This window comes from Vombatus ursinus, unplaced genomic scaffold, assembly GCF_900497805.2.
Source record: "Vombatus ursinus unplaced genomic scaffold, bare-nosed wombat genome assembly UNPS02014941.1, whole genome shotgun sequence".
Taxonomy (NCBI): Eukaryota; Metazoa; Chordata; class Mammalia; order Diprotodontia; family Vombatidae; genus Vombatus; species Vombatus ursinus.
In genome coordinates this window covers 4,583,627-4,598,404 of record NW_020954719.1, presented here as the reverse complement: position 1 = coordinate 4,598,404, position 14,778 = coordinate 4,583,627, and the positions used below count along the sequence as shown (strand labels likewise).

The window sequence follows — 14,778 nt, the reverse complement described above, 5'->3', positions numbered from 1 at the left end:
CCATCTCCCCTCTGATACTGAAGGATAGCACCAGACTCTAAACCCAGAAGCCTTGGGAATAGCATTGTCCCTCAGATTGCTAGACCTGCTTCCAGCCTAACTTTCACGTCCACCATTAAGGGGAGAAAACATTGTGCAGAAGAAGGGGGCCCACATTTGTCATTACCACCAGCAACAATTGCTGACCGGTTGCCATCAACAGGCAAATTGTCACAGAGCCTTGAGAAAGGCAGCACCTCTTCCTACAGCCATCTTCACCAACTTGCTAACCAACTTCTGCTCTCAGATTAGGCAAGCCAGCCTACCTGAAGAAGCAGGGCGCCTGAAGAGAAGTAACATGCTAGAGTTGTCAAACCACCATGACTACCATTTTCCCTCAGACTCTGGTAGAGATGGTCCAGGAATCTGAACTCTGGAGTCTTGGGAATATTAGTGCCCCCCAAACCACCAGACCTATTTCCAACTTTGCCCCCACAGCTATCATCAAAGGAAGAAATTATTATGGAAAAAGGGTCTGCCTTTCTCATCCCTACCATCACCATCAGCTTCAGAGCAACTAACATGAGCACAGGAGAGCTAGGAGTAGCAGTACCCCCCAGACCACCTGCTTCATGTTCAGACTTCATAGCCATCATTGAGGGAAGCAACTCTTATGGAAGAGGAGGAAACCATCCTTACCAGTTGCCAACCAAGGCACTCTGAGGGAGAAACAGGTGGCAGCATGTTCCAGGCAAGTCAGGCCACTGCCACCACCTTGGACGTGAATGGAGACATTCCAGGACCCTGAGCTGAAGAAAATAGTAATATTTCCAGCCCAGTACACCCAGACATCAACCTGAGAAGCAAATCTTATACAATAACTGCAAATGCTACAGCTACATCTACTGAAAATCCAAAAAAGAAAGTACTTGTCGCCAAAGTCCTTCGTTAGTGGGTGAAGAGGGCTGTAGGAAGAGGTGCTGCCTTTCTCAAGGCTCTGTGACTTGTCAAATGGTTCAACATCAGAAATTCATATGCTGTTTTCCATGGAAATAATGTTAAAGAAGAGCCATTAACATCTACTTTGCAACTGCACCCTAAGGACCACGAGGCGTTCCTATCTGATTTGCAGCTGAAACCTATATGTATTGTCTCCCCATTAAAAAGTGAATTTCTTGAGAGTAGGAACTTTCTATATTTCTCTTTGTATCCCCAGTGCTTTGCACACAGGAAACAGTTAATATGTACTTCATTCCATTCTTAAAGCACAATAGTATTCTAATACATTCATATGCCATAATTTGTTCATTGTTGTTCATTAGATTGTGTCTGACCTTTTGTGACTCCGTGGACCATAGCACACCATAATTTGTTCAGCCATTCTGTAATTGATGGCAATTCCTTTAGTTTCCAATTCTTTATCCACACAAAAGTAGTGCTAGAAATATTTTTAGTTTAGTAACTTTTGCGGAATAACAATTCCAAATTACTTTCTAGAATGTCTGGATCATTTCATGGCTCCGTGAACAATTTATCAGTTTGCTTGTTTAACCACAGCCCCTTCGACATTTGTCATTTTCCCTTTTTGTCAGCTTTGCTAGTCTGATGGGTGGTAAGTAGAACCTCGGGGTTGCTTTAATTTGCATTTCTCTATTAGTGATTTGTAACATTTTTTTCATGTAGATATTGATAGCTTGGATTTCTTCCTTGGAAAACAATCTATTCATATCCTTTGACCATCTTACTAATTGGGGAGTGATTTTATTCTTAAAGATCTGAATCAATACCTTATACATCTTGGAAATGAACCCCTTCTCATAAAAACTTGCCGCAAAAATTTCTTTCCTCAGTAACCTGTTTCCTTTCTAATTTTAGCTGCATTGGGTTTTTTGTGCAAAAGTGTTTCCATTTTATATAATTAAAATCAACCATTTCCCTTCTATTTCTTGTTGTTCCCCTATCTATAGATCTGAAAGGTAATTTATTCTTTGCTTCTCAATTTTGTTATGATGTCAACCTTTATGTCTAAGTCATGTATCCATTTAAAACTCATTTTGGTATATGGTGTGAAATGTTGGTCTACACCTAGTTTTTGCCAGAATGCTTTCCAGTTTTCCCTGTGGTTTTTGCCAAATAGTAATTTTCCACCTTGGTATTTGGGGTTTTTAGATTTGTCCGTTATTACTACTGTTCTTTGCTTCCATAGGTTATATTACCTAATCTATTCCACTCAATGACCTCTCCATTTCTTCAGCAGTAATGTTGATATTTTGTTTTGTAGTTTGATACATGCTACTAGTAAGCTCCCTTCCTTCCACAGCTTTTCATTATTTCTCTTTAGACCTTTTGTTCCTTCAGATCTATTTTGTTAATTTTTTTTCTCTTTCTATAAAACAGTTCTTTGGTAGTTATATTGGCATGATACTGAATTAATTTAGGTAACATTGTCATTATCTTGGCTTATCTATACTCTGATCAATTGCTATTTCCCTAATTATTTAGGTTGTCTTCATTTCTATACATTTTGTAGTTGTAATCATAAAATTCCTGTGTGTATCTTGGTAAATAGACTATCAGGTATTTTATGCATTCTGTAGTTATTTTAAATGAGATTTCTCATTTTATCTTTCTGCTGTTGGTAAAATACAAAAATGCTGATGGTTTATGTAGATTTATGTTATATCCTGAAACTTTGCTGAGGTTCCCAATTACTTGAATTAATTTTTAGTTGACTGTCTAGTATTCTTTAATCATATCTTCAAAAAACAACAATTTTGTTTCCTCTTTGCCCATGCTTATTTGCTTGATTTCTTTTTCTTGTCTTACTGTATTTCACCATGTAATCATTGCAGATTTTATGGCAAATCTTTTGCAAAAAAAAGTGGGGTGCAACCATTATGTGAAGCTTTAAAAAGCTTTAAAAAAAATTTCGACTGGTATTACTTTTCTTTTAGCTTCCACCAGTCTCATACCCACTTTTCACCCACTTTTCAGTGAGAAGACAGTTTTTACTATCTTTCCCCAGCACTGTTTCCATGCTGTTCAGCAAACACAATCACTTTCAGCTTACAACCCACAGAATAGTTTTTGTATTTACCCGTAATCAGAAAGCACATTAATGTATTGCTGGCAGACAAACTGTACAGTTTACCTAGCACAGGAAGATACAAGTCTTACCATATCAGCAACTTACTCATGGCAGCTTCTCCTGCCCGTCTGCTGCCTTTACGCCTACGGATCTTCATTGAGTTGAGTGACAATACCGTTAGTACCGCAGTGCTCTAAATGAACCTCGCAAGTCAGCTTTTGGAAATGTGCTGAGAGTACTGAGAATTCTAGGTTCGCAGCTCACAGTTTTGGTTTTAAAGGCATAGTGTTAGGTACAATAGTTTCTAATGATTTCCTTGAGTCTTCATTTGTTGTGAATTATTTTTCATTTTTGATGCTAGTAATTTGATTAATTTGACATGCCCTGAGGTCAAAATCACATAACTCTGCTTTCTTCTTTTCCTTTTCCTTACCCACTGCCCACTCTCAGACCTTCCACTTATGGGTGTAGATTGCCTATTCAGTTGGATCTGTCACCCATCTCTGGGGTACAAACCGCAGAGCTGCCAGTTGGCATCTGTTCCTGTCCCCAATAGACTTAACCTAGTTGGATTTGAGGACTGCTTCTTACCCTGGCATATAGTCATAGGTTCCAATTCAGTGTTGGTGCTGGCAAGCTCTGCCAGGCCTCTTCCTCGCTAGATCATTCCCACTGCTCTCAGATCTCTGTCTATCTCTCTGTGCTGATCTCAGCCAGAAAAATGACTCTTGATCTTTTCCTTGGATTTCACAATCATATCTTGGCTTGATGCTCTTTTTAAAGTCTTTGTTGTGGTAGTTTAGAGAGGAGTTGCCTGCATTGCATCCTTTGACTTCTCCATCTTTGCTGTTCTCTATTGTCCTTGAATTTTAAATATTAAGTAACTTTGAGTTACCATTATGAGTTTGTAGTTAAAGTTAAGCTACGTTAAGAAATGAATTTTTAAAACTCTTTATTTTGCCTTGTAGTTAAAACAGAAAGCAATAAAACATCAAAAAATGAAAAACACAGAAAACAGGTAAGCAATAAAGGTAATGTTTACCAATAAATTTTTAAGGAATAATTTTGGGAAATCTAAATGTTTATATATATGTTGATAATCTAGTTACTTCAAGGATTGCCCTCTTTGCCTCAAATAAAGGAAACTATAAGCCCAATTGTAAAATGTGTTTTCATAATGTGAATTAATGAATGGAGAGGAATAATTTTTGGGAAGGAAGTGAAGGTGAAGCCGTCTTCTTCGGGTTTGAGGAGACAGGGGGAATGATACTTTAGTGAAATATTCTTCCTCAGTGGGATGGATAAATTCTGGTATGTTGATTTTAAAAGGGATAAATGGTACCTCTTATTTCACAAAATTCCTGAAACTAAAACCCAAGTTACTTCTCCCCATTGCAAATATTTTACTTTACTTTGTTGCTGCTTTTTTTTTTACTTTTTTAAAAGAAAAAAAATTAATTTTTTTATTAATTTATTTTGATTTATCAACAATCACTTCCATAAGCTTTTGAGTTTTAAATTTTTCTCCTCCTCCTTTCCCCCTCTTCCTCAAGATAGCACACAGTCTGATATAGGCTATACATACACATTTCTATTAAACATATTTTCACATTAGTCATATTGTAAGGAAGAATTAGAACCAATAGAAGGAACTGCAAGAAAGAGGAAACAAAATAAAACAGAAGAAACAAAATAGCAAATAGTATGTTTGATCTGCATTCAAACTCCATAGTTCTTTCTTTGGATCTGGATAGCATTTTCCATCATGAGACTTTTGGAGATGTCTTAGATCTTTGCATTGCTGAAAAGGGCTAAGTCTATCAAAGTTAGTCATCACACAATGTGGCTATTACTGTCTACAATGTTCTCCTGGTTCTGCTCACTTCACTCAGCATCAGTTCATACAAGTCTTTCCAGGTTTTTCCGAAGTCTGCCTGCTCATCATTTCTTATAGCACAATAATATTCCATTACATTCATATACCACAACTTGTTCAGCCATTCCCCAGTTGATGGGCATCCTCTCAATTTCCAATTCTTTGCCACCACAAAAGAGCTGCTATAAATATTTTTGTACATGTGGGTCCTTTTCCCATTTTTATGATGTCTTTGGGATACAGCCCTCAAAGTGCTATTGCTGGGTCAAAGGTAAAAGAAAAAATTAAACATGAACATTAAACATTAAACATTCCTATTTAAATACTTATGTTTATTCTTTAGGTTCCAAATCCTAGGTCAACAAAGATGGCAGTTGATCAGGACTGGATGAGTGTTTACCCTGCTGCAGCACCATTTAAACCCTCAGCTGTGCCTCTTCCTATTCGAATGGGCTATCCAGTGGAAAAAGGAGTGCCCATGGCCAAGGAAGGAAATCTAGAACTTGTGAAGGTAAAATGAGTTTCAGTTTTATTAGTTAAAAAAAAGAAAGGGATTTTCACTTGCATTTAGTAACTTAGCTAAGGTATGATATACATACATTTAATTTTAATATGTTTCCATGTAATAAATTCAGTACATTCTTAATTATACCAGGGAGGCAGGGCCAAAGGAATCTCAGTTCACTAAATGGAGCTGCTGTGTAGACTACTTATCTCTATTGCATTAGCCATGGGACTAGGAAGGTAAAGTATGCAGAAGAAGTTTTGTCAGAGAGAATATGAAAATTCTATTCTTGGTCCACATAGTTCTCTTTTTTCTCACCCTCTAGGAAGACAGTAGAGTATTGATGAGACAAGTGAGCCCCAACTTCTTCATCTCTGAAACAGTGTGACGTACCATACTAATAATTTGATAAATAGAAAACTATAATATATGGACAAATCCTTTATCTGTTTAATGGTATTTGAGCTGTAGGGTTTTTTTATTTTTGTAAAGAAAATAGAGCTACTAAGGTGGTTTATATTGGTGACCATTTCTTCTTATAAATATTATATATCCACTAAACTGGCGTAGCATAGAGCATGCACTTGGCATTGAGAATGCTAGAATTGAAACCCACTTTAGATAGTTCCTACCTATGTGACCTTGAGTAAGTCATCTCACCTCTCATAGCATGTGTCCTCATTTATAAAATGGGTATAATAATACTTGTACTATATACCTTACAGGATTATAGTGACAAAACTTAATGCATTATGCAAATGTGGGTTATTGTTAGTATTATTAAATGAGATTCTTTTTGGCTCTTAGAAAAAAGTTGGCTGAAGGAGAATGCTGGAAATGAGCTGTGGAGAAAAATTAATGGTAATTGTTGTTCTAGAAAATTTTGGATTGACTTTGAGAGGGAATGTTTGAAGCTATCTAAGGAAATTATGTGAGAGCTAAGAAATTATAAATGCTTCTGATGACAGGAGAGCTTGATAAGATTTTTTGCATGTGTATGCGTATTGGAGAGTATGAATAATGAGAAGGAACATGGCCTAGTAGATAGAAAGCTGACCTCAGAGTCCAGAAGACCAGAGTTCAAGACTTGCCTCTGACACATTGACTGTGTGACTGAGTAAACACCTGCACCTCTCAATGCTTTAAAAAATTCTCTAAGACTCTTGAGCTGAAGAGAAGCTGCTGACTTGCATTGGTTGAGGGAGTTGCCTCATCTGGGAGTTCCCCAAATCAATGAAATCACAAGTCCAGTCCCTATTTCCAGTCCCTATGAATAGAAATACATAGGAAATTAGCTTGAAGTAAGGGACCAGGTGGATATAACAACAGTTAACAGTATATGTAGTGAAAACAGGTGTGACTGCAATTTAACAAGGTTTTTATTTTTAAAACAACATACCAGGATTTATCTGTCATATCTGTCATGCAGTTTGTCACCTTGGGAGGCCATATGCTTTATTCAAGTGAAACTGCCATTGCTGAGAAGAATTTTCAGACATTTCTTTTTGAATTGTCATCAGAGGGGCGTTCTTTCAAGTACTCTTAGGTGACAAACTTATGATGTTTGAGAATTGCTTTGAAATTTATAAATAAACAAAAACAATTTGGGGCTGTGTCTGTTGAGTCAGATGGGTTTTTTGGTTAAAAATGGCTCCATAGAAAGGGCTTCATGTGCTGGAGTATTGTCATTGTGAAGAAGTCAGTCAGTGGTCACAAAAGAGCTCTGTATCACACAGTGTCTTCTAAATGCTTCAGAATGCTTATTGATGGTTTGATCTAATAGAGTAATTTCTGCACAAAAGAAAGCAAAAAAGGCTACCCTGGACTTACCATCTTTCCTTTTTTTTTGCCAGGATTTCCAGACGGGTCAGTTATAAAAATGCTGTAGATAGAGCATAACTGAATTTCAGCAAAGCATTTGATAAAGGCTCCTTCCATAACCTTGTGGGCTGGATTGGGAGTATTAGGTATATTCTGAACTGGTTGAATAACCTAACCCAAATGGCAGAGATTGAGAGCAACCTGAAGGAGAAAAGTAGTAGATGTGGTTGTTTATCAGAAAGTTCATTGAGGTGTATGCCTTAGTTTCCACAAATCTTTTTTTAAAGTCTTTTAAAGATATTTTATTAATTTATTTTCTTGAATGTGAATTCATTTCAGATCCCCAATTTCTTGCATTTGACTCCTGTAGCAATTAAAAAGCACTGTGAGGCTCTTAAAGGTAAGTGATAATTTAAGAAAACAGTCACCTTAATGTTTGTGTAAACAGTGCAAAAAAAATAACTAACACATTGTAAAAACCTTCTAGCTTTTCTTCATTTTTGTTAAACTTCTTCTTTTCTTTTGATTTGATATTATTTCTCCCATGCTTCTTAGCAGTCCTTTAGTTGTATTTAGAGAATTTATTGGCTGAGCTCTAGATGGCACAATAGGGTAGTGTATGGGACTTGGAGCCAGGAAGACTTGAATTCAAATCCTGCTTCAGACACTTAGCTGACTGTATGACCCTGGACAAGTCACTTAATCTCTCTCAACCATAGCTTCCTCATCTATAAAATGGGGATAATAATAGCACCTACCTCATAGGGTTGTTGTGAGGATCAATTAAATATTTAAATATGTAAAGCACTCTACAAACTTTAAAGCACTAAGTAAATGCTAATTATTATTGTTATTATTATTAGCCACTATTTACTATAGTGTTATGTTCTAGACCCTCTGAGGAGTAAAAAGAATTAGAAATCATGATGCTACCTTAAGGCTACTAACAGTTTAGTTGATATAGAAAATCCATATGTAAAAAGGCAAAATAAAATATTTAGAAAGTAGCATTACTAAATAAAATTTAATATAGTACAAATTGAAGAAATAGTTGTCAAAGAGCAATAAAGTAAAACCACAAGAATGAAATATGTTGAACCTTCCAAAGGGACGAGGACCTCCAGGTTTAGTTAGTAGACTGGTTATACCCAGGGGCAAATTTGTGAATGGCTTTTCAGAAAAAATGAATTCAAGGATGGTAAAAAAATGTAGGTTGAGGTGATAACAAAGTGGAATGACTAGAGGGAACCACCCGTTAGAAGAGCCTAAAGAGTAAAGACAGAAGAACAAAACAGAACTTCAGAGAGGCAAGGTAATCCTAGTGTTTCTGTTCCCACCTCGGTCTGGGGTAGGCTTTCACTATTGGATTCTAACTTCTCATTGGCTATAATCAATAGTTTAGGCCCTAGGCCAAACATACCCAGAAAATAGCACAAAAAAAGAACAGAGAATAAACATACTCTTTCCAAAGTTCCACCTGTTCTGAAGGGAAGATTTGGCCTGTAGCTAGAATTTCAACTTTGAGAGGTAAGGAAATGATTACAGGGAGGTGCCTGGAAGAGGCTCTTTATGCTTTAAACCTCTGCCAAGTTAACTAAGCAACGTAAAATAATACTTGTATGCTGCTTTCACTATAATTAGTTTTTATCCCAAAATATCCTCACAGTCTTGTAAAATATTAGTTGTGTCCTTGAATTGACTGTGTATTAGATTGCAATTGACTGGGTGGTAGGGAGAAAAGGAAGAGTAAGACTAGGAATGAAGAGAAAATAAAGAAAGGCCATGAACAGAGGGTGAGAGCTCAGGAAGAGAAGTTCTTTAGCTGAAAGAATGTGGAACTATGAGCCTAGAGACCTGGGTACTAGTCAGACCTCTGCCATTAACAACCTGTGTGATTTTGAGTAAGTTACTGAAGCTTTCTAAGCTTCATTTTCTTCATCATTAAATGGGGATAACATCGACTGCTTTGGCTCATCATCATTATCATCATCATTGTTCACATTTTTGTAGTACTTTAAGATTTGCAAAGCAATTCATTATCTCATTTGATGACAAGGTTAATCTGAGTATCAAATAAGATAATATATGTGAAAGTATTTTATAAAGCAAGTTACTATTATTTTTGCAGTTTGGTAAACTAAGGCTATCAGAGTCTGGTGGGGACTCCATATTCTCTATATAATCATATTTGAAATAAACTTACTTTAAAATTCCCAGATTTCTGCACTGATTGGCCGAGTGCACTGGACAGTGATGAGAAATGTGAGAAGCATTTTCCCATCGAAATTGAGACAGCTAGTTATGTTTCAGCAGGACCATCTCTTTATAATCCCAAAGCAAGAGTTGTAACATTAAAGGTAAGAGAACTTTTAAAAAAAAGTACACCCCCTACCTATCTTATGCTTGTAAAGTTGATTTTTTTAACCTAAGTGTGAGATTATATTTATCCCAATTAAATTTCCTCTTATTACAGTCAACCCAACATTCTAACCTTTTAAGATTGTTTAGAATTCTGATTCTATTGTCCGTCGTATTAACTATCCCTCTCGGTTTTGTGTCATTTGAAATGTGTGTATTTTTGTGTGTGTATCAGCCTTTGTACAAATCATTGGTAAAAATGTTAAAGAGTAAGGGCTACTCACAAATCACTGGGATATTTCAATAGAGACTTCTCTCCTAGTTGACATTTACCTATTAATGTCCAATTTTTTTCTTTTTTTGGTAATTGAACTAGTTCCAAATCTACCTCACCATATTGTTGTCTAGTTCACATTGCTGCATCTTTTCCACAAGAAAGAAGTCAGATGCTTTCCTTACATCTAGATAAAATTTTCTGGATGGCAATTTCAAATTATTTTTTAAAAATAAGAAAAGTAGCTTTTTAAAAAAAAGTGTCTAAAATACTCATACTCAGAGATCTCACTGCTAGACATATATTGTCGGGGAGGTCAAAGACCTCCAAAGAAAGGCCCCATATGCACCAAAATATTTATAACAGTACTTGTGGTAAGAAAGGACTGGGAACAAAGGGATGCCAGTTAGGTGAGGAATAGCTGAATAAAGTGTTGCTTGTAGTAAATGAAGGGGAAGCAATATTACTATGGTATAAGAAAGGATGAATATGAAGAATTCAGAGAACCATGGGAAGACTTATGTGAACCAGTGCAGGGAAGTAAGTAGTCATTCAGTAAGCAAGCATTTATTAAATACCTGCTGTGTTCTCAGCATTGTAGTAGGCTGTAGAGATGCAAAGACAAAAATGAAATAGCCCCTATACTCAAGGGCATTCAGGGACTTGAATTTAGGGGTTAGAGAGATAGGATGGGGGATGGAAGCAACATGTACATATATTATTAACTGCCAAATGTATACAAAATAAATGCCTATAATTTTGGAATAGAAGACACTAGTATCTGAAGGGATCAGGAAAGACTTTATGTGGAAGGCAACGTTTGAGCCGAGTTCTGAAGAAATGAGAGGTTCAGAGAGTAGACTCCAAACATGGAGAATATAGAACCAGAAGACATATACTGTATGTAAGGAACATACAGAGGACCCAATTTGACTGGAATAATAATATACAATAAAGTTGGAAAGGTATGTTGAGGACAGGCTGTGAAGGGATTTTAAAAACCAGCTAGAGAAACATATCTGATCCCAGAAGCAGTAGCGAGTCATTAGAGTTTATTGCCTATTGGAGTGACATGGTCAGACCCGGGCTTTAGAAAAATAATTTTATTGTCTATGGTGAGAAAGGATTGGGGAGGAGAGAAACTTGAGGGAGGGAGACCAGTTGGGAGGCTGTTGCAATAATCCAAGTGAGAGGTGATTAGGGCCTGAATTAGAATGGTGGCTCTGTGAATAGAGAGGAAGAGACAAACATGAGATGTGTTGTGGAGGCAGAATGGAAAAATCTTGTTAACTGATTGAATAGGTACATAACATGGATACATCAGTGTTAATGGAAAGAACAAAAAAAATGAAAGCTTTGTAATCATAATAACCAAGAAGGTTGTCCTTGGAAAAGAGTTGAAAAAATACATTTCCTTCCCTTTTTTACGGAGGTGGGGGAACCTGTGGGTATTGAATATTATATGTACTATTAGACTCAGTTGATTGGTTGATTGGTTTTGCTGACCTGCTTCTCTCTCCTTTTTAAAAACTCTCTGATACAAAGAATTGCTTCCTAAGTGGAAGGGGAGAGGCACATTGAAATGAAGGTGATAGAAAAGCAAAATGTATCTGATGTCTTTCTAGTGTTGTTTTACTTTACATTATTGTGGTCATTGGGTAAATTGTTTTAGTGTTTTGACTTCTCTTTTCTTTAATTCATACAAATTTTCCCAAGTTTCTATGAATTTTTCATATTTTGTCATTTCTTTTGGCACAGTAAATGACCAGTTTCACTCATATACTACAATATGTCCAGCCATTCTTCAGTCAGTGGCCACCCACTTTGTTTCTAGTTCTTTGCTACCACAAAAAGTGTTGCTACAAATATTTTTGCATACATAAGGCTTTTATTTCGGTCTTTGACTTCCATGTGGGTTTATGCCTAGTAAAGCTATTCCTAGGGCAAAAGGTATATTTTAATGACTTGTGTAGTATAATCTAGATTGTTTTACAGACTCTGTATATAATACTGGACATGGTTGTTATATGGATTTGTTATGCCAAAAAAATTTTTCCTCTTTTTTTATTCTTTGTTAAAAAGGAATGATTTTCTTGGATGGGGAGGGATTTTCTGGGTGATATAAAAACGAAAGATATCTTTAGGCATGGGGGTGCATGACTCTTCATGATCCATGACAATCCCTGCTCTTGGGGAGGAGGAAGGAGGTGGATTACTTGAGCTTGAGGGTTCTGAGCTGTAGCAGGGCTAAACTCTGCACTAAGTATTCATATTAAGTCTGCTGTCATTGTGCTCCCAGGAACAGCGACACCACTTGGCTGCTTAAGGAAGGACAGGCCAGCCCTGGTTGGAAATTGAGCAAGTTGAAGTCTCTGTGCTAATCAGCAGGGAGATCAATCCATAAGTGGCAGCTGCAGCCTGGGCAAGATGGGGAGACCTAGCCTCAAAACAACAAGATATCAATAATAATATTAATGAATCAGATGTAATAAAGAATATAGGAAAAATGATTGGAGAAGATGAACTCCATTTTGGACATGTTGAGTTTAAAATGTCTCTGGAATAGCCGGTTTGAAATGTTCAGTAGGCAGTTGGAGATGTATTATTAGAGCTTAGGAGAAACTTAGAGGTTTCAGAATCATTTTCATAGAGATAAAAAGTAAAGCCCTCAGAATTAATGAGGTGACCAAATTAGAGAGAGAATTGAAGAAGATTGAGAAAAGATCCCAGGGGAACACTTACAGTTGAGGGACATAATATGGAGAATAAACTATCAAAGGAACCTGAAAAGGAGCGGTCTGACAGGTAGGAGAAGACTCAAGAGAATACATTATGAAAACTCAAGAAATGAGAGAGCGTTCAGGAGAGCAGGTGGTCCCCAGGATCAGGTCCTGCAAAGAGTTTGAGAGGGATAAGGATTGGGAAAAGTTCATAAGATTTAGCATTTCAGAGTTATGTCAACAACTCCATTTGTACTGGATATAGGAAGTAGCAAGCTTGCAATTCCCAAAACCTAATCTTTTCAGACAAGTTTAGTGGTGGCAATCCCAATGGGGATGTGTCTGGAAACATGGCTACTAAACATGTTAAGGAGAATCATACTAAAGAACCTATGAATACTTCTTCTATATTTACTCATTCTGAGCATTTCCAAACATTATTTGATGCTGTTTTACTACAGAAAGTTGCTTAAAAAAAAAACAAACACCAAAAAACTAGATGAAATTTATGTTGTAGGTTTAGTTGCTCACAATGATCTAGGTGAAGTTTTAAAAGAATTTTGTGAAGAATATGCATTGGCACCACTTCAGCAATTTAAAGACTGCTCTCATATCTCTCAGCGACGTTCAAAACAAAAATACCTTTTTATGTGGAGTCATGACACATAGGTAGAGAGAGCAACAGGGACCCAAAATGGCTGATTCTATCCATGGATTAGATGTGGTAAAAATTAAGGCAGTCTTGGAAAGACTGGTTTACACAATTGATGTGACCACTGGACAGAGGAAGTATGGGGGACCCCCTCTAGATTCATTGTGTTCTGGACAGCAGCCTTTCATTGGCCCATACGTGTTTGGAGATGAACTTGTTCCATTATTGGAAAAAGCTGTGCCTCTTTAGGGTCTGTACTTAATGATGGATCCTCTGACTGGTCTAAATAGAGTATTTGCTTTTGTAGCTTTCTGTGCAGAGCAGCTCAGGAGGCTGTTAAACCATATAATATTCATTAAATTTGCTTTGGAGAGCATTAGCATTTGCATTTCAGTCATCAATAGTGGACTTCTTATTGGGTCTATTCTTGAAGGATTTAGCAAATTACAGAGGGGCCTTAGAGATGTCACTTTGTGCCAACCAGCTGGATGACAGGAAAAAAGAACCATGAGTGTGAAGGTCACAGAATTGCTGCTCAGACAAAGACATTGGTGAATGAGGGGCAGATGGGGGCACAGTCTGGATGGGCTTGAGCCATTTCCTAAAAGGTGAATGTGCTGTTTGTATACATCTCTGCCAAGAAGACGGAAAAACATTTTATCAGTTTGGGAAATTGGAATGAGTGAAGCAACTAAAAGATTATGCATTCATTCAGTTAGGTGAGTGAGATGGTACTATAAAGACAAGGAAACAAATGAAACAAATGTGAAGGCAATGAAAGCAAAAACATAGAGCGGAGAAAATGCTGAAATTGTTTTTGCTAATCCAAATCGAAAAAGGTAAGAATGCAAAGCCCAGATGCAAGCAGCTGAAAAACATTGTATGATAATTTCTGCTGTTGTAGTTCACCTCACATGCCCCCTTCATCAGGAAGTCAATGAATGCTAGGGAGGTAGGGGATGAAGGGATATCCTTCAGGTTATTATGGATATGAGGATTATTGTGATTATTTTGGCTATGATTAACTGTCATGGTGGATATGAAAATCTTTACTCTGGGCATGAAGATTTTCAGGTTGGAGATAGAGAAGGGTATTAGAAGAGCTTTAATGCTGCTCCATCCAGAGAGCATGAGGTTGCTCCTTCCTGTAGCAGAGCGGAGAGAGATGGTCCTGCATCAGAAAGAGACATTTGTGGTGAGAAGAGAGGTAGCCAGCAACAAAGAGGCCATCGGACATAAGAGTCTGGTCTCGTCTGTTACAATGAAGCTGGTTTGCTTCGTGGGATTATACCAGAATCCTGCAGAGGAGAAATGATAACGACATCAAGCACTCTTAAGTATTTCAGCTGAGTATACTACTGAGTACATACAATATTGTGGAAGACTTTTCGGTGAAGATCATGAAATCGCATATTGGACGTTGAACTAATACTTCGACTTTAGAATGAATTTCTTGAACAAGTTTTCCTGCAGTGCACACTATTAAAACTAAAGCTTCTTTATCT

General features: G+C 37.1%; 1 protein-coding gene across 1 annotated transcript in view; it reads left to right on the top strand.

Annotated features, from left to right (window-relative positions):
- MRPS35 (mitochondrial ribosomal protein S35) overlaps positions 1–14,778 on the top strand; it is a 40,540-nt gene that overhangs the window by 10,411 nt on the left and 15,351 nt on the right. The window contains exons 3-6 of the mRNA XM_027844312.1: positions 4,036–4,085; positions 5,287–5,454; positions 7,609–7,669; positions 9,487–9,626. Coding sequence (XP_027700113.1) covers positions 4,036–4,085; positions 5,287–5,454; positions 7,609–7,669; positions 9,487–9,626 — 419 coding nt within the window. The remainder of the gene's footprint in view (positions 1–4,035; positions 4,086–5,286; positions 5,455–7,608; positions 7,670–9,486; positions 9,627–14,778) is intronic.